A 23,221-nucleotide genomic window follows, 5' to 3' on the forward strand; every position below is an offset into this window, starting at 1 on the left:
TGTTTATGATCCCAAACTAGAATTGAGTGCTGCAGGTTACTATCTAATACTGAAATGAAACTCTTCTTTTGGCTTTTCTTTTTATAAAGAGTGTGGAGGAAGGCAGTCTGGCTTACCAGGCAGGTCTTCGGACCGGAGACCTCATTACCCACGTGAACGGGGAGTCCGTTCAAGGCTTGGTCCACCCAGAGATGATCGAGTTACTGCTGAAGGTAGATTCTGCCTGCACAGTAGCTTACCTGTTACTATACGCAAGTTTTTGTGGCCTTGATCACCGACATCTTTGATTCCTTTGAACCCCTTAGAGCGGCAGCAAGGTGACTCTACAGACCATAGCGCTGGAAAACACTTCGATTAAAGTCGGCCCAGCGCGGAAAACCAAACACAAAGGCAAGATGGCTCGCCGCAGCAAGAAGAGCAAGAGGAGGGACAACTATGACAGGTGAAGATCTGCAGTTTGGCTCTTGTTCCGTTGAGCTGCCCCCCACCCGGTCTCTCCCGGTCTCTCATCATCGTCATTTGTTTGCTCGCTGTTGCCCTCTAGTGTTAGAAACTGTTAGTATATGAATGTAAACTAAAGCAGAGGATGCTCAACTTTATTACTTTTGATGTGTATACGTGGAAATAAATGGACATGTGTTAAAAAAAAGAAAACTCTTTTTAAATTTTGATGAAATCTCATTTATTCTGGTTCTTCTTTCAGGCGACGAAGCATCCTTAAAAAGCTGTCCAAGCAGAGCTCAGTGATGCACAGCAGTCGAAGCTTCTCCTCAGGTCTCCATCACTCCGTTTCCTCCAGCGAGAGCCTTCCAGGTTCTCCCACTCACAGCCTCTCTCCCGGTCCCTCCACGCCCTGCAAGAGCCCCGCCCCTGACCATCAGGGCTGTGGTGAGTTCAGTGCTACTGTACTTTAACCATTGAAGATAGTAAAAAGGAGGTAAAGTCAGTGGGTTAGTGATGTACAGTACTTAAAAGAAATCAATTTTTGCTGCTTTTGCTTCGCAGAAAACAACTCTCCTCAGAGTACATCTCCATGTTCGAGCTCTCCTAGTTCTCCAGCAGCACACATCCGGCCCAACTCCCTCCACGGGCTGGGCTCCAAACTCAGTACGCAGCGCTTTTCAAAGGTCGGTCGGCGGAAGTCGACCAGTAACATCCCGCCCTCGCCCCTGGCCTGCAACTCCTCCTCTTTGTCTAACCAGCCCATATCTCCTCAGCGCTCGCCCTCGCCCCTGCCAGGTTTTGCCAAGGCCCTGCACACGTATCACGGCAAAACCCTGTCACCTCCCACTATCGTTAGACATGTTGTCCGCCCCCGCAGCGCAGAGCCTCCCCGATCTCCTCTGCTCAAGAGGGTGCAGTCTGCTGAGAAGCTGTCTGGCGTATATCATGCTGACAAGAAGTCATACGCCCCCCGCAGGCACACGCTGGAAGTTCCTTTTTACGGGGAGGGTGACCTACTGGGCGACACGGAGACAGAGGGAGCGTGTGGAGGTTTTCATATTGGGGCAGACCACAGCAGACTCGGGGGGTTCATCGGCGGGCAAAGAATGCGGGACTCTGGAACGGAGCGATCGGAGCAGCTGGTTGTTATGAGGAAACTCAACCTGTCGGAGCGGCGGGACTCCTTCAAAAAGCAGGAGGCAGTGCAGGAGGTGAGCTTCGATGAGCCCGATGAGAAAAACGGCAGCGCGGGGGCCACGGCTCCAGGGGAGTCAGCGCAAAGCAAACAGCAGCACAGGGGGGTACCCTGGATGGTCATTCGACCCCAGAGCGGGGAGGAGGTGGAGCTGGAGGTGCCCGTCGTAAGGAGGTTCACACTGGTGCCCCAGATCGCCGTGCAGGGCTCAACGGAGAGTGAGGAGCAGGATGAGTGGGAGCCGTGCTCAGACGGCGAAAGCACCAACGACAACCCCGAGCTGGAGATGACCTCCTGTCAGCAGCAACAAGCAGCACTTCCTCCTGCTGGCAGCAGTCAGGCAGCAGGAGCTGCTTCCTCTGAGTCAGCAGAAGTGGTTACTCCCTGCACACCAGCATCAGCTAAGACTGACTGCAGAGATGAAACCCCCCCCAAAAAGAACATGCGAGAAAGTGACGGGGCATCATTAAAGCAAAAAAGGTTAATTTGAACTGCTTTTGTACAAAGATTACCAGCTGAAGTCGTGGGGAAAAGGTTTTACTTGAATTTTGTATTGTAAATATTTGCTTTTAGGCAACGCAAACTCTGACTGTATTTATTAAGTTTGTAACGTGTGAAAGATTCATGGCGGGGAATGAAGGAGCTTGTTAGAACAGCCAAGGCTAATCTTTTTTGTACCCATATGTGCTTTTATGTCTTGAATGGATGTTTTTTTTTTTTTTTCTTAAAAAGAAATGTCTATTTTTTTAATTGAGATGCGTCGATATGGAGGTAAAAGCTGGAATACTGTAGGACCAAAATGTCTGAAAAGTCTTTACAGAAGTCAGGGCAGGCCTCTCTTCCTCTCCGTCCCTCTCAGTGGCTGTTTACACTAGAGTAGCAGAACCCAAAACACGCGTGGGGAACAACAGTTTTTTTTCTTGCATCCCCTTTTCTGCAGGCTTATCAAAATTGGAAACGGCTTTATGAGACTACAGCCATGCTGGAAAGAAGTAAAGAAGCTACTGACCTGTTGTTATTCATAATCCTCCCAAGTGTGAAACTCACACCATTGTTTCATCTTCAACCAGTCAGTGTTGCAGATCGTGCTGAGACACAACCTGGCTGCGACTTTGAAGAACAATCTATTGCAGAAGCCGACACGAAGGGCTCAAAGTGCCAAGATTTGAGAAGACTGAAAAAGGTGTCAGTTCTCTGGAAGGCTTTTAAACTTCTAAATTTGAGCAATTCAATTTGACATTTTATAGATGTATGCATTCTCTTCCCTGCAGTCATGTTTACATCAGACAGAATAGTGCACTATTATGAAAGGTGTGTGAGAACCTGTGAAGGGCAAACTTGGAGAAAAAGCAGAGGGACATATTTTGGGTGAATCCAAACCCAGGGCTTTTTTGAGCAAAAATGTAGGTTTTTTTGTCTTGTATTATTCTGTTTTGTACAAATATTTTTTTAATATTTTGGTACGGAGGCAGTCTATAACGTCAAATGTATTTAAGGTTGTATAACTGGTACGCACAAAGAACAAGAATTGGGGAGATTTTAACTTGTAGAACATTGCTGATTATTGTTCCCCTTTATTTTCCATTTTTTTCCTCCCACAACCACATTGGAGTATTTTTGTGTAGGTGAGATGTTTTTTTTTGTTATTTTTACAGCAGAGGTGGAGTTTCAAGTTTGGGTCGATGGTTTTGGACAACTTTTATGTATACTTTGGTTTATGCAGCTTTAAAAAACCCTTTCAGTTGAATTGAGCCGATGTCTCAGTAATTTCTGCAGGCTAATGAACAAACGAGCAAAGTACTGTACAAAGGCTTGTGGATGTTATACGATGAAGCTCCTCTTTGATACATCCATGTAAAACCTCTCACAAGTTTCATACCACTTTTTGTTTCTACTTAAGCACCAGACTGGGAAAGGTTTTTGTATGTTTTCACATACAGGAAGTAGCATTTTTTTTCTTGGCCTGTTTTCTAAGGATTGGTGTGTTTAAATGATCATTTATCCTATCCGTTTTTGCCCAATCGATTTATTCACTTTGTGGACATGAAATCCGTTTTTGTAAAGATAAAAAAAATGACAACTTACTATTTTTGTGGTAAACTAATCACGGAATCTAAAACACAGTTCATACACGGTGTGCACATTTCTGGATGTTTTAAGCGACACGTTTGAGGGGAATTTCAGTACAAAACATTTTGTCAACAGTTTTTTTTAAAGAAAAAAAAAACAAACGGCAGGATTCTTGTTGTGAATGTAAGTTTACAGTATTTTCTCACTGTGCAACCCTCCACCACTTCAGTGTCTGATGGTTGCAGCTGGAGCCACAGGAGGTCAGTAGATGTAAGATACGCTGGTGTTCAGGCACTATAAGAACAAATTGTTGGATCAAAGTTTTGTCTGTGCACATGTTCTCCTGTGGATTCTCCTATTTGGTGCATGCTGCATGAGACAAGCACACAGGTGTAATACTTGACTGCATGGTATATCGGCATTGCCGCCCTGTACTGTGTTTTTGTGCAAAAATAAATCGTATTTTCCTTTGAGTTGAGTTTGATTCCCTGCTGGTCTGTGAGATTACAAGCACAACAGACATTTACACAAAAGCCAAGCTGAGCTTTCATACTTCATGGAATTAAAATACTCGTGATTCTCATAACAGCTTTAAAACAAAATATTTTTTAGGATCCTATTGAACCATATAAATGAGGTTTATGTGGGGTCATTAAAGGTTCAATCCCCCACCAACCCCTCATTTACTGTCACTCTACTGGCATTGTCTTCGATTCTTTTAGCAGACACTTTAATATAAGGAAGAGATTACAGGCTTGTGTCAATTGAGGTTAAGTGTCCTGTGCCAAGACTGGGATTTGAACCATTGACCAATTGATTAGCAAGAGTTGCTCAAACTCCTGCAAGGATTTATTTGCACATAACGGTTAAATATACAATTCTGTCAAATTTTATTTAGGTTAATATGTGTCCTTTGGATCCTTAGAAAATGTTCACCTTTGCAAAAAAGTAGTCTTAGAAGTGTGCTTACAAGTATGCTTAGTCTGTATTGAAAATTAGACAGTTTACGTGTTGTTTACTTTTATTTACTATCCATATTATAAACATACAGCGTTCCAATTCAGGCTGAAGAAGTATTCAATTGCTCAACTTTCTACACTACACGTACTCAGTCTATACTACCTGTAAAAGGCCCTACCTGTTTGCTAAGGGCATCTTTGAGTCACACAGGATTTGTTCTGATTTCCGAGTGTCAGTGAACGCACCATGAGCGTTAACAAGAAAGGGTAAACGTAAAAAATAAAAACATAATAAATAGAAAGCCCTACCAATTTTAAAAATTTAAATCTGTTTAAAACATACAAAAACATAAAAATCGCCCCCGATATGTTTTTAAAGATAAAACGTTGCAAAATGTTAGTTAAGGACAAAGTGTAAGCTAATAGTACAGCGCCAGGTGTCAGTACTGAGCTGAGGACTAATTGGACAGACGACAGTAGAAGAAGACCGGTGTCCTTCACAACATCGAACATGGCTACAGCTACCAAACTAATTCAAAGGCTGCGAAATTTCTTATCAGGGGTATGCCACTACACTCCGTTTTGACTTGAAAATATATATTTTTTTAAAAAACTGTTTGTGGGATTTTTTTTACGTAATTCACGTCCAAAAGTTAAATCAATAGTCACCTATAGCCAGCTAACTGACTCTAGGCTAGCTAGTGTGTCTGAAATGAAAACAGGTGAAGAAATGTCCTTAGTTAATTTTGATGAACTGAGGTTAGAAGTAAACGCATATTCACAATATCTTGTGTTTTTTTCTCCCCCAGCACGACCTTCAATCTAAACTGCAACTGCGTTATGAAGAGATAGCAAAACGGTAAGACGATGTTGACACACAGAAGAACAAGAAGAAGCTAGTAGTTTTTTACGGACGGAAAATTGTAGTTTAAGGACCAGCTGTTACACCATCCTCAACTCTAGAGGATCAAAGTAAATCCATGAACAAAATTCTGTGCTGTGACATTTATAGGTCAATCATTGCAAATTGAAAACATTTCAAAAATTTGTGTAAAAAGTATAATATTAGCCATTCCACATCAGCCATTTTATTTAGATTCCCTTTTAGAATATGCTAAAATTATACAAGTTTTGTCACATTTGTTTGTAAATCATGTTTTGGTAAATGCCATGCCTGCAGAGGCTGAATACAAACACAAACAATGAGGTAAATGTATTTATCAGTCACAGACTCTGCAAGCTGTCCCTCTTAAAAAGATGAGAGATGTCTAATGTTTACCAGAGATTAACTTAAACTGCAAGAGACAGAAGTTAAAAATAATCCAGGTAATCACATTGTATGAATTTTAATGAATTTAGGTTTATAATAGCATAGAAAACAAGTCTTTATCTCCTAGAAAGCAGCAAGAATTCGGTCCCTATCCGACCTGTTACTTCTTTAAAACGCTCTTTTGGAGTCCACTTTTACCTGGATCAATAGCACCTTTTAGAACTCTTTATCTGTATAAAAAATACCTGTCAACAACTTTAAACAACCGGACTGTAACCTCTCCACCATGAGCGAGACCAAATAGCTGTCTAAGGACACCAGGGACAAGATTGTAGACCTGACCCAGACTAGGATGAACCAATCTACAATATTCAAGCAGCTTTGTGAGAAGAGATCAACTGTTGGAGCAGTTATTAAGATATGGAAGAAACACAAGATCACTGAAAAGATCAGTCCCCCCTCTAAATTTGGGTTTCCATGGAAGATCTGACATGGTGAGGTACAAATGATCTGTTAAACAGCAAAGAACTTCATCGGAGAACTGGTCAATGACCTGAAGAGAGTTTGGACCATAGTAACAAAACTTACTGCAGTAACACATGATGTCATTATGGATGCAAATTCTGCAGTGCTCCATAGGTCCCATTGCTTGAGCCAGCACATGTCCAGACCTGTTCAAAGTTCTCCAGAGACCATCTGGATGATCCAGAGGAGGATTGGGGGAATTTGGTCTCATCTGACCACATGACACTCTTGTATAAACGCCACTCGCTGTGTTTGGAGATGGAAGAATGCTGAGTTGCATCCCAAGAACACTTTGAAGCATGGGGGTGGAAATATCATGCTTTGAAGCTGTTTTCTTGCGAAGGGGGCAGAATTGACTGATCTGTGTTAAGGAAAGAATGAATGGAGCCATGTATGGATATATTTGGGGCTAAAACCTCCTTCCATCAGTGACACCACTGAAGATGAAACATGGCTGGATCTTTCATCATGACCACAATCCAAATACATTCCCCCTAGCAACCATGGAGAGACTACATGAAACGCATTTCTAGGTTCTAGAGTTTTCTAGCCAGTGTCCTGACATCAGTCCGAATAGAGAATCTGTGGAGGGAGTTAAATGTCTGTGTTGCCCAGCAAAAGCCCCAAAGCATCACACCCATTGTGAAGATCTGAATGGAAGAATGGACCAAAACAGCCCGTGTGTGCAAACTTGGTAAAGACATGCAGGAAACAGTTAAAGTCTGTCATTGACAACCAGGTATTGAGGTGAACATTTGTTATTGATCAAATACTTATTCTCTGCACCATTCTACAAATAAATTATCTAGAATGTGATTTTACTGGATTCTTTTTTTCCTATTCTTTCACAGTTGAAGTGTATCTGCAGACCTCGAGAATACTTTTTTGCCCCACTGTATGTGTAGGCTTGGTCATGTTGCATTAGTGATGCTGGGTATCTGTCGCTGTGACTGCTTGCCTCCTAGCAAAAAAGCCTCTGTTTAAATCCCTGCTGTGTCCTCTTGGGTGAAAACATAATTAGTTTGCATGCTCTTCTAGTGATTACACGGATTTTCACTCCCATAAACCAAAATCCTGTTTGGCGCATCGATTGGTGACTTTATTGTGCACTCCTTTGTCTGCGGTGCTGCTATCTGCCCGTCTCTACCCTGTCATTGCTAGGATGGACGCCAGCAGCCACCGTAACCCTTCTTAAGATGAAGAATTGACGAAGAACAGATGGACAGACAATATCATTTTTTTTCTTTTTCTTTTCCCTCACTAAAAATGTAATGAAATTTAGCAAATTTTATTTGCGTTATCCACTTTGAAAGATAAATCTATGTAACTAGTGTTACACATGCTTATTCAATAAGCTGCAGACATATTGGACAAACACTAAAATAAAATGCTTTTCCATGACTGTTTTGTTTCTTTTTTTGTATTGCAGAACGCAGCCACCACCTAAACTTCCTGTAGGTCCAAGTCACCAATACGCCAACAACTACTATTTCACTAGAGACGGCCGCAGGGAGTCTGCACCCGCCACAGTTGTGATGTCTTCACAGAAGGCTCTTACGGCTGGCAGGTAAGAATCAAAAAAGTCTGATTACTGTTACAACACTGCCACAAAAAACTCAAAATATATGCAATTTGTGATATTTACCAACATTCTGCACATTTGCAGCATATCTGTAATTCAGTTTTCCCACATCCAACGTCAGATCATTTGTTCTGAAATGTTTTAACATTATTTATATTTTGATCTCTTCCAGTCAAGTTGTGGAGACCTCAAAGGTCCCAGTGACACCAGGATCTGTTTATCAACCCCCTCCGCTCTCCACAGACCAGCCGTACCTGTGAGCAGATGAACAAAGCTCCTCACCTTCTCATCCTCATGAGCTGCAGAGAAAACCCAGATGACAGCTGCTTTTGGTTGTCTTGTACATTAGAAAGTCTGAATAAAATGTTGTTTCACTAACTTTGTGCAGTATTTTTTGTTCATGTTGGCATTTGAAGATGGATTGTATGCTTTGTGACAGTTATTTATTTTAAGGGGAAATGAATTTGCCTAGTTTTTTTGCACCAGTGGGTCTTATTAAAAATTAAACGTTTACTCACTGGTTGAAATGGCTGGTAGGTTGCTGGTTTAGATTTTTAGACGGGAAATAACTCAGTAGTGTTGCAATTCTTATGCACTCAATAATAAAGAGGAAAATGATGAGTGAAAGGGATACTGATCCTGACCAGGATGCACAGGTGTTCCAGTAATTGTGTGTGGGAGAGCTAATCAAAAAACATTGGAAACACCTGTATTTCCTTGTATGTGTAATATTTGTTAATAAAGTTTAAAAATGAAACACCTGTATTTCCACACACACCTGACTAGAAAGAATGTTCAAGATGATGCTAATGTATTTATGGCGCATGATCAAGTGTCACAACTCCTTATGGCAGAAAGAAAAAGTAATTTTTTGCATTTTTGTCATAAAAAATTATCTTGACTGAAACCTTGAAGAAACGAGTTTCATCCGCGCAGAACACACGCAACAAACCAGACTCCTCTTTAGCTAAAAGAAAACAGTGAATAAATCATGTAATTTAATGTATAATTTTAAATTTTGTATGAAAAATAATGTCACCTTTAAAAAAAACCCAGCAGAGGTATAAATATAGGTTTATTCTATTCACCTGCCGTTTGACAGAAAAACGCTGACGTCATTTCTATGCGCCGCGTGTGTCTCGTTTCTGCAGAGGGTGGCGGATCAAGCATGGGGCACCTTGGATGTTTGGCTCTCCTGGTCGCGCCGCTCTTTATCCTTCAGATATGTGGTAAGATGCGGGAGTCTTCGCTGTTAAATGAAACACGCACGTTTTGCGTGTCCTAGTAGCTTTGAAACTGTTTGTGTTCACTTTTGGCACTCCAAAATTGACATGCAGCCTCGGAGGTGACCCACGCCTCTTGCAGTTGTACTCGCGGTTTTTTGTGATTTGACAGATGTTACATCATGAAGTCTTATCGCAGCATTAATGAGTGTTTGCACGTTTTGCCCTAACATACTGAAACCTTTCCTGCCTGTTTAATGACATGTTTGCGTGATTATTGCCTGCACTTTTGCACAAAAGTTGAAGTCGTTGGAAAAAAGGCAACTTTGTTTTGCTTATAAAGTTGCTACAATTATAATTGTTTACAATTTAAAATCTAAAACAAAATTCCTATAGATGTATATTTATTGTACTGGAATACGTATTATTTTGGATTTCGGGTGGATAAAGTTATTTGTGCAGGAGATTAATGTAATGTACAAAATCTTGTAGTCTTTGGAATTTATTAAACAAAATTTCAGTTGTGGTTAAAAATTCAAAGAAACTGAAAGGAAAATGGAAGGACGCAAATTAAAGTAGTTAATTTAACTTTATTCTTTTCTTTTGAAACAAGCATTTACAATCTTAAAAAGGTACCAGAACATTCAACCTTTTAATTTTTTTTAAACACTGTAGTCTTTGAGCTTTTAATGAGGATGAACGTTTTGCTAATCTTTCAACACATGTCAGCGTTATCCCCTTTTTGTGGATTTAAATTAATAATTTTTTTTTAATGTAAGATCATGTCATCATAGATTTTCATTTCCAATCCCATTAAGGTCACGGGAGCCTTTGATACTAAATTCCTGAGAGGTTTAGTGGGAATCTGCTGCTCCTGAGATCAGTTCTCACACATTAAAACCACATCTGCACATTTAAGCAGCAGGTATTCACCTCCCCTGTGCTGCCAACGTTACTCAATAGTACTTCTTAATAGTCCCATTCTCCATGCTGCAAAAGTTAAAGGGTAACATTTTTTTAAACTGCTTTACGTGGAAAATCTTCTTGCACAGTGGACAGAGTTAAGAGATCATATGACAATTAAAAAAAAAAAACAGAACTGTATCGCTTTACTTTGTAGGCTGTGTCAGAACCTGATATGTGGATCTGACTGAGCGGCCTTTCTCAGCTGCATGAAACTGAAAACCCTACATAAATGTTTAGTTTTTTCTGTGTAAATCTTGAAGAAGTTCCTTGTCTTCTGGACTTTGATACACTAATGTTGGCGTCTACCTCAGGATTCTCTTTTTTAAATTATTTTTTAGTTATTGCTCTGATTTGTTGAGGCTCCAAAACCGTTCAGTCTTGTTTTGATTTGTCTTTGTATTAAAACGACCACAGCAAAAGTTTCATGTCTTCATCAGAATGTGATATCTTATTGGTAAATTGAGACATTTCAATTTTACAATTTGCAAAAATATCTATAATTCTTAAACCTTATACATTCCCAGATGTATAAAGTAGTTTAGGCAAGTGCTTATGCAACAGATGTTAGGTGCAGTATGTGATGTAATAACCTCAATTCTGTCGTCCTTCCTGCTGTGTTTCATAACTTGCAGGTGAGGAATGGTGTAAAAAAGATGAGTTTACCTGCCGCAGCAGTAGGTGCATATCAACAAAGCTCTTATGCAACGGTGTTGATGACTGCGGTGACGGGAGCGACGAGGATTCCTGTCAGAACTGCACCTCTGGGCTCTTCTCCTGCGGCCCATCTGACGCCTGCCTGCTCAAAGACAAAGTGTGCGATGGACGAGCCGACTGCACAAACAAACGGGACGAGAGCTGGGAGCTGTGTGGCTCGGACCAGCCTGCCGCTCAGACGGCGCCGACATGTCCTCCGTCAGAGTTTCAGTGTGGCAACGGAGAATGCATCCGCCATGTGTGGAGGTGTGACAACACACCTGACTGCTCTGATGGCAGCGATGAGGAAGATTGCAGTGAGTATTGGGGAAGAAAAAGAAGCTTATTCATTGAAATTGTTAAAAATCTGGGTGACTTTCTTACCTCTACTAGCAATCAAAGAACAAACTTGAAAAACTTGGAGACATTTTCTCAGGATGCAGGAGATGCAGTGCGGTATAAACCATTTTGTATGTCTTTATAATTTGTGTGGGAAAGTCTTTGTTTTGCTTTTGGCTTTTAAATTAAAAAACGTTTGACTTTGTCAATCACTTTGAGTTACAGGAGTATGAAAAGTGCTTTACATAAAAAGTTTGGATTTGATTTTGGTTTACACCCCAGTGCAGGAACACAAACTGAACTAAACCTGAATCTCAAAATACAAATAAACGGATTATATTGAAAGAAGTTGTATTCAATTATAAAAATCTATAATTTTTCCTTTAATGCATTGTCTGTATTTTAGAGGCAAAAAAAAAATTCGGTGCAAGATGTTATAATTTTATGGATGAAATTTCCACATTTTGGTTAAAATAAATTATTAGGATATTTCAAAACCAATCCATAGGATTGGATATTGGAATTAATCATAAATTAAATTGTGACTTTGAGTCTACGCCTAAGGCAAAGTGTTGATCTTCATAACTTTTTTAAACGTTTAAAATGAGCAAAAAGAATGCAGTAGCGCTGAATATCCAGCAGAGGGCAATAAAGGGTTAGTCACTTCCCTGTCTCATTATCATTGGGTTGTAGTTTTAACAAATAAAAGCACTAAGAAGGAAAAAAAACCCTCAAGATGTGATAAAACCTTTATAACAAAATAATTAGAGATTATCTAACTGTGAACTTGTTCGTAACAGGTTTGTGAATACTTATTGGTTTATTTGTTTTGCAAGAAGAAACATACTCCTATAAACATTGATATTTTAATTTATTCCTCAGTAAATTTGGGGATGTATTCATGTTGTATAAGTGAGCTTTCTCGTCATGAGGAAATGGGGGGGGGGGGGGGTTAGTTGGTAAAAAATCTGTTAACTTATTTTTTATTGTAAAGACACTGTTTTACACACAAACCTATAGCGGTGCATATATATACATTTTTTAATTGGAGTTCAAACAAAAACCATAAACATTTTGACTCCTCAAGGCTCCAGTATGTCTTACTTGACTTAAAACCATTAATGTTTTTTAAATTAGTTTAAAGAACAAGTTCTTAAAACTTTTTTTTTTTAATATTTATTACACACAAGTGCAATAAAGTTCTACACTCATGCTCTTACTGCAAGCACAGCGTCCTGTTTGCACTTATTCCATTGTTTGCAGCTATTTATCTCAGTTGCATTTTTATCAAGTTCTATTACTCTTATCAAGGAGGTCACAGAAAAGTCCACATTTTTATGTTTCATGTTTAAAACAGTTGGTTTACTGGTGGTCAATTTTTCAATTTTTTTAATCCGGTCTCTGATGGCCCCTGACAGATGACTGGGCTTTAGTGTAAAACTGATCCTCTGAGTGTGAAGAAACTGCAATCGGGACAGAAAAAAAACACTGTTGGATGATCTAAAGCTCTCCAGTGTGGGGGAGGAGACAATGGCATTTCCTCTCCTCCTCACTTCTTTTTGTTTTGTTTTAATTCTGCTGTAAAAACAGTCCTTGGTACTTTATCGTTGTTTTGCAAGGACGTGATGAATGTTGGCACTGCATAGTTTACATCCAGTTATGTGTAGAACAGCCTCATCAGACTTAAACAGTCTTTACAACTGCAAGAAGTACATTCCTTAATAACCACAGGGACCTTTTACTTTCTAATTTTAACAATTCCTACCCAAATATTTTCTGTATTTTTAATTGCAGAGTATTTCATTGACATTTACAGCTTCATTTTTATTTTATTTTTGTTTTTTACCAGTTTTAATAAGTAAATGGTAATGTTTCACAAACTATTTGGGGATTTCATAAAACGTCTGGATAACGTAAAAATGTTTTGTTTGTTTTTTTAATAAATGCTAACTAGGGCTGCACGATATGAGGAAAACTCGCGATATGCGATATTGGTGATTAATATTGCGATAACGATATAATTTGCGGTATATAAACAAATATCAAACCAACCAAAAACATCATTTCCATTTCAATGCAACAGTATAAAAATTATACTCGAAATGACCCTTGTCGACGTAGGAGGCAAACGTCAAACATAAAAGGGCTCATCTGATTGATCAACAACGTAAACGGGTCCTTCCAATTGGTTAAATGCATAAAGGGATTTATTTCATTTATTCATTATTTCAAGCTGCCATGAGTTTGTTTTAGCACATTTAACCCTTGTGCTATCTTATATGACCCCCCCCTTACATTGACGTGTTCTCCCTACCATGACAAAGGTGGATAAAGGTGGAAAGATTTCATGTAATCCATGGACACCAGTGAAGATCACAAATCATTGAAGAAAAAAGGTTCAGTGCACTGTCTAGTGGGTCTAGATGACCCAACTCCCAATGTTAAAGTGCCTAGGATAGCACATGGGTCAAAGTAACCAATTATTGCGATTTTCCCCGTCTCTTGCGGTATGCATATTGCACAGCTTGATGTCGCGATAACGATAAATTTGCGGTATATTGTGCAGGCCTAATGCTAACTCATCGCTAACATTGATTTTTATTTTTTTGTTTTATCAAAGTCTCTCCAGTCCAGCATTATTATATCAGTAAAAATAAGAACCATCGTTATTGTTTTCCTGCAGATCAGAACGAGTGTCTGGTCAATAATGGCGGCTGCTCTCATCACTGTGTGGACCTCCCCATGGGTTTCCTCTGCCAGTGTCCTGACAACATGAAGCTCGTCGACGACAGTTTGTGTGAAGGTGAGTCACACCGTTTTTTCACAACTATCCCAACAAAGTGCTTTTATGATGCAATTCCCTTATCAGGAACTGTTGTTCGCATTCAAATGTGAACAACAAAGCTTGTGTTGTCTGAGCAGAACTTGTTTGCGTGTAGTAACTGACCTCTTCTTAGTGTTTGCATGTAGCAGCCCGAGCGGCACATTCATAACACGCATACTGGAAGGTGTTTCCCTGTCTTTGTAGAGGTTGACGTGTGCCTGGAAAGAGACGTATGTGATCAGCTGTGCGTTCACAGCAGCCATAGCATCACCTGTGACTGTCACGAGGGTTACCGTCCGGGTTCAACCACAGGGGCATGCACAGCTGGAGGTACAGCAGACGATCTCACACAGGTCCACTAACACAGCAGAAACAGGCTTTACTTTGCTCATGTTTCATTAAGAATTCTCAAAGGACACATCTTTCATGTTGTGATATTTAAAAAATCTAGACTTAAAGACCCACTCTGATTAAAAAAATTGTGTTTTTTAACATGTCATTGTATCATTTTCTCATCATAGAGAACATATATTTGGAAAATTAAGATTAAATTGCATTTCTGATTATTTTTTTGTATTCATTTTGTTGGGAATCAGGAGCAGATGAAAAAAATTCTGTTTTGAAAAAAGGCTTATTTGTGAAGTAGAATATATGCTGGGTGGGCCACAAGCTCCCTGCTCCGCGCTCCTAAGCAACAGAGACGGGAAGAGGGGCGGGGTTGTTCGGCCAATGACTCACAGGCAAATTTCTCCTGCTGCTCTGCAGAAACTGACCTAGAAAACGACAGGTATTTGCTTTTTGACTAAAAACCACTGGGAACACTTTGAAAGAACAATCAGAACTGAATATGAATCTATGTATTCATGCATTAAGCAGATTTGGCAGGAGTCATCAAACTGAAGTTTCTGTATTTTTTTTTTCCAGTGCTTCTGTATGATTAAATTTTTAACATAATTGAAAGGAAAAATTGCAAAACTTGACATTACTCATATGGGGGTTAAGTTGCACTATATAAATAAATAAATAACAATAAAGTTTTCTGTATTTGTTTTTTTCTATCGGTTCTATCCATGTTGCCTGTGCTGCTTACTTAGTGACAGTTTTTCTTTGTTTTCCCAGGCTGTGGCACTGATGTGCATATCTTTCATTGAATCTGTGTTTGTCTTCCCCCAGGAGATGAAGCTCAGCTGGTCCTCACCACTTCTAAAGGAATACAGTTGATGAGCCTGTTTGGCACGGATCATGAGACCCTGGCCCCACATTTACCAGGGCGGGGTCCATTGGCAGCCGTGACGTCCAACCGCACACTGTACTGGGCCCAGCAAGGACAAAACTTTATTTACAGGTAACAGAAGAACCCACACACACCTCCCTTTTATGTTTGCTCTCCATTATATTACTTTTCTTACAACCCACTAAAATAAAAGCATGAGCCTCACAGATGTAGCAGAATAAGCCAGTAAAAATGTTTCTCATGTCTATTAAATGAACCAAGTGGCATCCTGGAACTTTTGGAGCACTTAGTTGTTTTCTAGACAATTCATTTTATTAAGATGAAGATATGTAACACAGTTCATCATTACACACAATAATGGTGAACCAAGCTGTAGCTTTACTTTTGTAAAATATTTAATAACTAGAAAAATCCTGATTTAACCGACGTAAAACACGTTTGTTTCAAGTCTGGTTCAGGTGTCTGTCTTGTGGATTTTTTTCAGGATATCTTTGGATAAAGAACCCCAGGAAGCCGTGCTGGTGCAAAAAGCACAAGGTTCAGTGTCGGGCCTAGCTGTGGACTGGATCCACCGACTTCTCTACTGGACCAGTCCAGACCAGGGTTCTCTAAACGCGGCCCTGATGGACGGTTCACCAGAGCACCCACTTATCACAGGACTCGACGAGCCCTCTGCTGTGGCTGTGGAGCCTCTTCAAGGGTGCGAGACCGAAATGCTCAGTCGGTTCAAAATGCCCTCTATAACATAGGTGTCAAACACAGGCTTCCAACTAACTTGCCATTGTAGCTTGTCATTAGGGAAAACACATCTGATCCAGGTAATTGGCAGCAAGTCGGTTTTCTTAAAAACCCTAAAGGCCTGGAGGCTCTTTGGTTAGCTTACAATCTGTGCTTCATCTGCTCCTGATTCACCACGATTTGAATAAAGAAATGCAATTTTAAGCTTAATTATCTTTTATGTGTCCTCGATCATCAGGAAAAAGCCACAACAACATGTTAAAAACACCAAAAACCGAATCTTCATTAGAGTTGGTCTTTAACTGTGTGGCACCAGTGCTGGAAAATAAAAGCATAGCATTAGAAAAAACCAAATGTTATTTCTCAGGTTTGTCTTCTGGACTCAGTGTGGCAGCGCCCCGAAGATCGAGAGGGCCAGCTTGGATGGCCACGGACGGACCGCTCTGGTCACATCCTCCTTAAACCAGCCTTTTGCCATCACTCTGGGTATGTTTGCAGCTTTTTAGACTATATAGATGACATTATCTGGAAGACATAACCTTTAAGATGCAGCTTCAGTATTGATTTAAATTCTTAAAGCATCCCTATAGCATTTTTAAACCTTTTTTCCTTTTTGCAAAGTACAGGCGCCCTTTTTTCTCATGCACTTTAAAATCAAATGTTCCTTTTTCCAAAGCATATTGATGCAGAAAAATTAAAGTTAGGCTGCGTGGACGTTCCCTGGCGTGAGTCAATATCCCCTGTTTTTGCAAAAGTACTCAGCAATATCAGATTTCAGATTTATTCCTAAATAAGGTTTTGTGATGCGTTTTTGTTTTCTTTCTTTTGTAAAGCCAATTGTCCTTTTGGACACCCCAATGTCTAAAGAAGACGTTTTTATAATGGGGACATTTGAGAACAAATAAATCAAATTCTTGTTTTTTATTTTTATTTTTTACTTACAGTAATGCTCTTAATGGTACAGCTGTTTATTTATTTATTTATTTTCTCTAGACATACCGCGGCAGCTCCTTTACTGGTTTGACCAAGGAGCCAGGAGCATCTCCAGAGTTACCTTTGAAGGTCGCCACCGTAAAACGGTGGTAGAATCTAATGGTTACCTGGACCGGGTGTTTGGACTCGCTGTTTTTGAGGTATGTTTATCACGGCCCACACATTGAATAGGAGTGTTGGGCTTTCATGGGTGCCTGATCTGAGTTCTTGAGGGTTTTTTTCAATGTTTTGCTTCATTCCCACAAACTTCTATTTTTATTTATTTATTTATTTTTCTTGACGGCCAAATGTACCGGATTTTGTTCACCTGCAGTAGGAATGGCAGAAATATGTTGTCAAATATCAGAATCAGTTTAAATCTCAAAAGTACACATTAACTTGATAGAAATATTGAAAACTGGAAAATGAAATGGGACATTTGATTTTTTTTTTCTTTTTTATTCAAAGAAATGCTGAAAAGCCTGAATACAACACTATAAATCTAAAGCTGTTGCAAAATGAAAAAAAAATCTTATTTTTAACAGCTGCTGTTTTTTTGTGTAGATTCAATTTTTGTTTTTTCATTTGTCTCCCTCTTAGCTTTCAGTCTGGAATTTTAAAGTTTCAACTCAGACTTTTTCTTTTTTTTGGAATTGAGCCTAATGTAATGTGCAGGGGAGGGGCTTTGAGCCCATTCGCTGCTGGGACACAATTGAGATGGGGTGACAGAGGTTATGGTGATGTCATTTTTGCTCCAGTAGAGCGTCTGTTCTTGGCGCAGCCTGTGTCGTCCCTCCAGAGTTTGGTACATATGTAATTGAGGACTGGAAGCAAAGCGGAAGAGAGAACAAAAGCAAAAATTTTAAATGCAAAACAGCAGCTGTTCCATATAGACATTCTTCTAATTTGGCTATAGTTTTAGGTTTATCTTTTTTTGTTATTCAAGTTTTCAGTATTTCTTCAAATACTTTTTTTTTCAAATTGATATTTTTATCTTTTCAAATTTTGTGCACTTTAAAGTTTCAAACAGTTTTCATTATTATTTCAAATGTACCATTTCGTTTTTCAGTCACTTTAAGATGATCCTGGTTTGACCCCATACAAATCTTTCAAAAGCCAAAAACGAGCAGGACACAACCCTTGGGGACTGGGACTGGACACTCCTGCCCAATGAGCTGCAGTGAAAATACAGTTTTTTTTAACTCTATTCAAGACATACTGCAACGGTAACCATGATCCTTCACTGCTTTAGGGGTATTTGTATTGGAGTGAAGAAGTGACTCGCTCAATCTGTCGCGCAAACAAGCACAATGGTAAAAACCTCCAGGTGCTGCTGTCTGACATCCCCTCAGGCGGAGGAGTTGCCATCATTCAACCTGTGCTCCAACCAAACGGTAAACCAAACACATCACCTGTTAAATCAGACATTTAAAGTATTTCATCTCAAAGACCAAGTGCCTTTTTTTTTTTTTAATGTTACATTTATGTTCCGTTACTTTCCTGATCCCCTCCTCTCCTTTTTTAAGGCCATGTCACTCAGCCACTACATACATTTTGCGAATTTTCCACGTATGAAATTTCAGTCTTTCGTGATACACCCGTGATAAATGTAATTCATGTTTCTTGTGTAAATCATTCGTCAATGTGCACAGATGTCCTTTGAGGGTTTTGGCCGATGAGTTTCACATGAATTCAGTCTTTAGCTGTTCAAAACTTTGGTCGGTTGAGAATTATGCAGTTTTTACGTAGTTTACACACCATTATTACATAAATCTTACGCATTTGTGCATGATTTTTGCAAGATGCATACCCAAATTTGTGGCTTTCTGCGACCGTTCCACTTTTCATGCATGTACCACCGATGTATAACTTTTAACTTGCGTATAGGGCGCACATATCATGTTCAAATTACGTAATTAACGCTAAAATCACTAGTGAATTACACATAAACAGTGCAAAAATCACGTATTGTTCATGTTCGACATTGATGTACATGTTTGTTCTTTTGGATGGTTTTTGTCGTTTTAAGGTGGTTCGGATGTATCATTCGTGTTACATCTGTGAAAATTCCACATAAAAACCTTTTTCATTTTTTTACGCATATTCACGTATGACCAATTTTCCTCAATCCAACATGGCGAAAAATCTATGTAGTGGCTGTGTGACACAGCCTTTAATGTATATTCTGGTGCTTCTGAAGGCCCAGCTGCGTGTGGACGCCCCGGGACGCTGTGCCCTCACGCCTGCCTCATCGACCTGCAGCCTGAAAGATTACGCTTCAGATGCGCTTCCACAGAGACGAGGATCAACAAACCTCAGACTCCTGAGATCTCCGTTCCGGCATCAACTTTTTCTGTTCTCACTTTTGCTGGAATTCTGTCATTGATCAGTAAGACGGTTTCCATTCTTTCTAAACTTTAACCACTCGCCTACAGTACGAGCTTGCAGCCTGTCCACACTAATTTCATCATTTGTCTAAAACAGGAGTCTTCCACCTTTTTTAAAAAGTAAAAACTATTTGGGCCTATTTCCTGCAGATTGTGAGTTATTTTGTAAATTCCTGCAGATCAAAACCTATTGGAAGCCGCAAATGAAAATTGTTTAAGAAAATTTAATGCTGCTTTGTGTTCAGTCTATGTTAACTTTATCATATATTATATTTCTCTTTTGGCATGAATATAAGCAGAGATATAAAGAGAAACTAGCGTTTTCTCAAAAAACGTTTTTTTTACTTTTGACAAAAGCTGGTTTGACTTCCTTTCAAAATAAAATGCATCCTGTGCCAAACAGGCTAATCCCGGTGCAGCTAAAAATCTCAATACAAGAACGGCATTTCTCTTGATGAGCCGTCATCCATTTTCCTATTAAGTACTGCTGTTAACTTGAACACGGACACAAATTCATTGATTTGTGATTTAGTTGAAAAAGCATAAAGAAAAGTCAAATATGTTTTAGTAACTCCCCATTGGAGGCTACTGTCGCTGTGCAGCATATTATGTGCTTTACACAAAATAAACTGATCAATTAGAAAATATCAGACCTTTTTTTTTTTGGTTTTTTTTTGGAACCAAAGTTCTGCGTAGTTTTTGCAATCTGAGAACCCCTCATAAATGAGGGAACAGTTGGAAGAAAACCCTTTAACAGAAACACTTTGGTCAGGGTCAGAGAGGACAGGAAAGAATCAGAATCATTTTAGCGTCTTCTCCATTCGAGTAAAGAAGGTGACAAAATATCAGAGGAGGCCTTGTCGATTTACTTTTAGAAACTCTTAAGATCTGAGCTAACCCTCTGCAGACATGGTCACAGGGCTCCAGTTAAGTGGAATTACCATACCTACAGTGGTAATATAACCCAAAATATGATGTTCACGCCTGTAGACGCTATGTCTTAGGAGGTTAAAGAAACAAGTACAGGACAGTCTGTTTCTGAATACCTGTTTCTATTTTATTAATGTCTTAAAAAATGACTTTAAAGAAGTTCTTTCTTCAGTTTGATGGATTCCCATGTAACAAGAGTGCACATTGAAGGGTGTTGCTGGATAGACGGCTGTGGTCAGTTGTTCCACTTGCATGTCCCGTCAGCTGACATCATAGAGTTGACATCAGTGTCTGAGCGCAGCCTCTGCACACAGTGATGGGTTTGTTTGTGTCTGTCAGTATTCCTCAGTGTGCTGCTGCTGGGAGTGGTTCTATGGTTGTGCAGAAGGCTACAGCCATCCAGGGCTTCCTCTGCACTGAGCTTCTCCCTTAAGGATTCCCAGGACCCGCTCATCAGTCAAGAATCACATTCGTGTACAAGGACGTTCCTGATTGAGGCAAGTTCAAAGGCAAAATGGCTTCACGTCCTCCTGAGAGGAATCTCGATTTAGTGAAGCATCTGTACACATAAAGATTGGCTGTTTCTGGGCTTTGTTTTGGTCAAATCATTTTAAAAATGGTCTTCCATTCACTTGCTCTTTCATCTTTTGAGTGGATGAATCTGGATATTGTCTTTTGGACAAAAACAAGCATAAACCTAATAGGAACAGAATTGTAAATCTTCTCAAAAAATGTATTCCAGTTTCATTTCTTTGAATAAAAATTATCATTTTATGATTCCGGTGGCCCATAATGAATCTTAATTGTGTTCCTGCGGAAAAAAAATCTACACACTTCTACATTGATCATTTTAAAATGGTCTTTCAATGAGAGCTGATCAGATTAAGCCCTTTCAGGCTTACTAAGAATATTACATTTTTTTTGTAAGTTTTATAATAATTAGATTTGATTAATGAGGGTTTTAGCAGGCACTAAGATGATACTGACCCGGTTTAGTTTCCTTAAACCTTCTGTGTGAACTTGAGCAGTTCTTTCTCCATTGCAGGACTTGCTGCTTAAGGTGGACCTGGACAGTGATTGAAGATGTGAAAGGCCCGGTCAGCTGACTACGCCGCTCCTGTTTATTGCAGGGCGTTGAGGCGACCTCACCCAGCTGGTCAGCTAGCGCGGCCTTTCGCAGGTTTGCATCATTAATGAAATGACATCAGGGCTTCTGGGAGTGGAGGAGGCCCAAGTGTCATTACTGACTGTTTTCTGGCACTTCAGCTTCACTGAAGGCTGCTCCACGTGCCTTCAAAGTTGTTTATCTTGATCATGAGAACATGTTTTTCTTCAATCCTTGGGGTCATAAGGTTGTATTTTTCAGTTCAACCAGCTTTGGAATACAGGTCTTTGATTATTCCTATTTGGAAAAAAACTAACTGGTAGATATATTTAATGCTTACAATTGAATTGACAGCTAGACGACCACTTCACTAACAGAAACTGGAAATGAGAGAAAAGATTTAGTATTACTTTGATGTAGTTTTTTTTACTAAAAAAAAAGATGAGTTAAAAAATTTTTTTAATATAATTTACCAATAATTTATTTTTTTGACAATGTGTTTTACAGGCTTTTCTTTAGAGATGAATCACACAATGCTGACTGAGCATTGTTCTGAGCAGAACTCGGTCAGTAGTAATGGTGGTTGACCGCTGTAAACGCTGGTTTCAAAACGGGAGCAAATATTTTAAATATGGCCATCACTGAGAGACGAATCTGTGAGTCTGGGCTGCTGAACACGAGCTTAATAGAATATATTTATGTTGCTGGGTTTTATTTATTTTGTTGCATCACGGTTTTGTCAGTTTCTGTGAGTGAATGAAATAAAGAACTAGAAGTTTGTAAATGTGTTTGTCACTGAGTCATTTGAAGGCCTCCACACTCCGACTTTCACATCTGTTTATTAACTACAGTTTGACATCACTGCTAGATGATATTGGAAACACTTCCACGAAGCAAAGAATCACAAAATCCTAAATCCCATTTGTTCGGTCCTACTTCAGCCTGATTGTAAAACAACAAATCGAGAAATCAGCCTTCGTCTCTGCACAGTTTATGGTCTGCATTTGTTCTAAGTTTAGATATTTTAACAGTTGACTCAGAAGAATGCCAAAACAAAAAGAAACCAAATTGTATCAATTATATTTATCTTAAATGCTTATAAGTATTTCACACTCTGCTTTCTGATACAGGTTTTCTCCAAAGATCAGCATTTTAAACATCAGTTTAAGCTAAGATTGTTTTCCTTTGCTTGTGGATGTAAGGTTGAAAACTATGAATACTATCCTGCTTCCTGTGCCACAGGAAGTTGAAGCGGTCCGCTGTGACAGCATTCAGGAAATCCAGGTTTTCCTCTGTTTGTGGAAATATGATCACTAACCCTAAATCAATGAAAAGAAAATAGGCCGTATATTTTCTTTTTGTCTGGATGTGACGGGAGGAAGGGGTGTGCGGTGGACATTGTTTCTCTTTGCCTGCTCTTTGCTAAACCACTGCTTAGTATATTCCAATTCTGCACTCTGTCTCCTTTACTAAAGGCTTATTCAAAGCTTGTGGGGTTCTAATTAGCTGAATCATTACTGCTACAGCATGGAAACATGTAAATGTTACAGGGAAATGACGCTCAAGGCCCTGGATGGAGAAATCCTGCAGCAGGTTATCAACATTTGCAGGGAAATTGGGCCCTATACTGAAGGCAAAACTTCTCATGCAACAACAGGAAAGCGTTTATTCAGATCCAATTGCACTTACTAATTACACTGATGGTGGCAGATTTGACAATTGTGGTCCCACTTCCTGCCAGATAGATTTTTAAAAGTATCGTTTA

At 39.5% G+C, this 23,221-nt stretch overlaps 3 protein-coding genes across 9 annotated transcripts in view; all 3 read left to right on the forward strand.

Annotated features, from left to right (window-relative positions):
• mast3b (microtubule associated serine/threonine kinase 3b) overlaps positions 1-4,182 on the forward strand; it is a 32,577-nt gene extending 28,395 nt beyond the window's left edge. For all 5 annotated transcript variants that reach the window (XM_023954235.2, XM_023954236.2, XM_023954238.2 and 2 more), the window contains 4 exons: positions 90-212; positions 306-442; positions 704-888; positions 1,006-4,182. In XM_023954235.2, the coding sequence (XP_023810003.1) occupies positions 90-212; positions 306-442; positions 704-888; positions 1,006-2,129 (1,569 nt within the window). In that variant the 3' untranslated portion in view covers positions 2,130-4,182. The remainder of the gene's footprint in view (positions 1-89; positions 213-305; positions 443-703; positions 889-1,005) is intronic.
• Positions 4,183-4,927: 745 nt separating this feature from the next.
• Positions 4,928-8,423, forward strand: ndufa7 (NADH:ubiquinone oxidoreductase subunit A7). Its single transcript, XM_004067908.4, has 4 exons — positions 4,928-5,230; positions 5,478-5,527; positions 7,893-8,030; positions 8,218-8,423. The coding sequence occupies exons 1-4, from the start codon at positions 5,180-5,182 to the stop codon at positions 8,303-8,305; spliced, it is 327 nt and encodes a 108-aa protein (XP_004067956.1). The 5' UTR covers positions 4,928-5,179; the 3' UTR covers positions 8,306-8,423.
• Positions 8,424-8,798: 375 nt separating this feature from the next.
• On the forward strand, positions 8,799-22,240 carry LOC101161302 (low-density lipoprotein receptor). Of its 3 annotated transcripts, none has more exons than XM_078946597.1 (13): positions 8,799-8,908; positions 9,197-9,274; positions 10,867-11,244; positions 13,950-14,069; positions 14,295-14,420; positions 15,264-15,435; positions 15,809-16,024; positions 16,430-16,548; positions 17,056-17,195; positions 18,287-18,428; positions 19,235-19,423; positions 20,691-20,848; positions 21,397-22,240. In XM_078946597.1, the coding sequence occupies exons 1-13, from the start codon at positions 8,863-8,865 to the stop codon at positions 21,430-21,432; spliced, it is 1,920 nt and encodes a 639-aa protein (XP_078802723.1). In that variant the 5' UTR covers positions 8,799-8,862; the 3' UTR covers positions 21,433-22,240. The 3 variants fall into 3 exon arrangements, with proteins under 3 accessions (XP_078802723.1, XP_011472310.1, XP_020558035.1); XM_011474008.4 differs by having other exon boundaries at positions 8,818-9,106; XM_020702376.3 differs by lacking the exon at positions 8,799-8,908 and having other exon boundaries at positions 9,131-9,274.
• Positions 22,241-23,221: the final 981 nt, after the last annotated feature.

The sequence above is a fragment of the Oryzias latipes genome, chromosome 4, assembly GCF_053564925.1.
Source record: "Oryzias latipes strain Hd-rR chromosome 4, Olatipes_Hd-rR_3.1".
NCBI classification, from domain to species: domain Eukaryota; kingdom Metazoa; phylum Chordata; class Actinopteri; order Beloniformes; family Adrianichthyidae; genus Oryzias; species Oryzias latipes.

Coding starts and splice junctions, on each gene's coding strand:
- ndufa7 (XM_004067908.4), top strand. CDS start 5,180: ATGGCTACAGCTACCAAACTAATTCAAAGGCTGCGAAATTTCTTATCA. Junction 5,231..5,477: donor TGCGAAATTTCTTATCAGGG/GTATGCCACTAC, acceptor TTTCTCCCCCAG/CACGACCTTCAATCTAAACT. Junction 8,031..8,217: donor AAGGCTCTTACGGCTGGCAG/GTAAGAATCAAA, acceptor GATCTCTTCCAG/TCAAGTTGTGGAGACCTCAA.
- LOC101161302 (XM_078946597.1), top strand. CDS start 8,863: ATGGCGCATGATCAAGTGTCACAACTCCTTATGGCAGAAAGAAAAA. Junction 8,909..9,196: donor CCTTATGGCAGAAAGAAAAA/GTAATTTTTTGC, acceptor TCGTTTCTGCAG/AGGGTGGCGGATCAAGCATG. Junction 19,424..20,690: donor TGGAATTCTGTCATTGATCA/GTAAGACGGTTT, acceptor TGTGTCTGTCAG/TATTCCTCAGTGTGCTGCTG.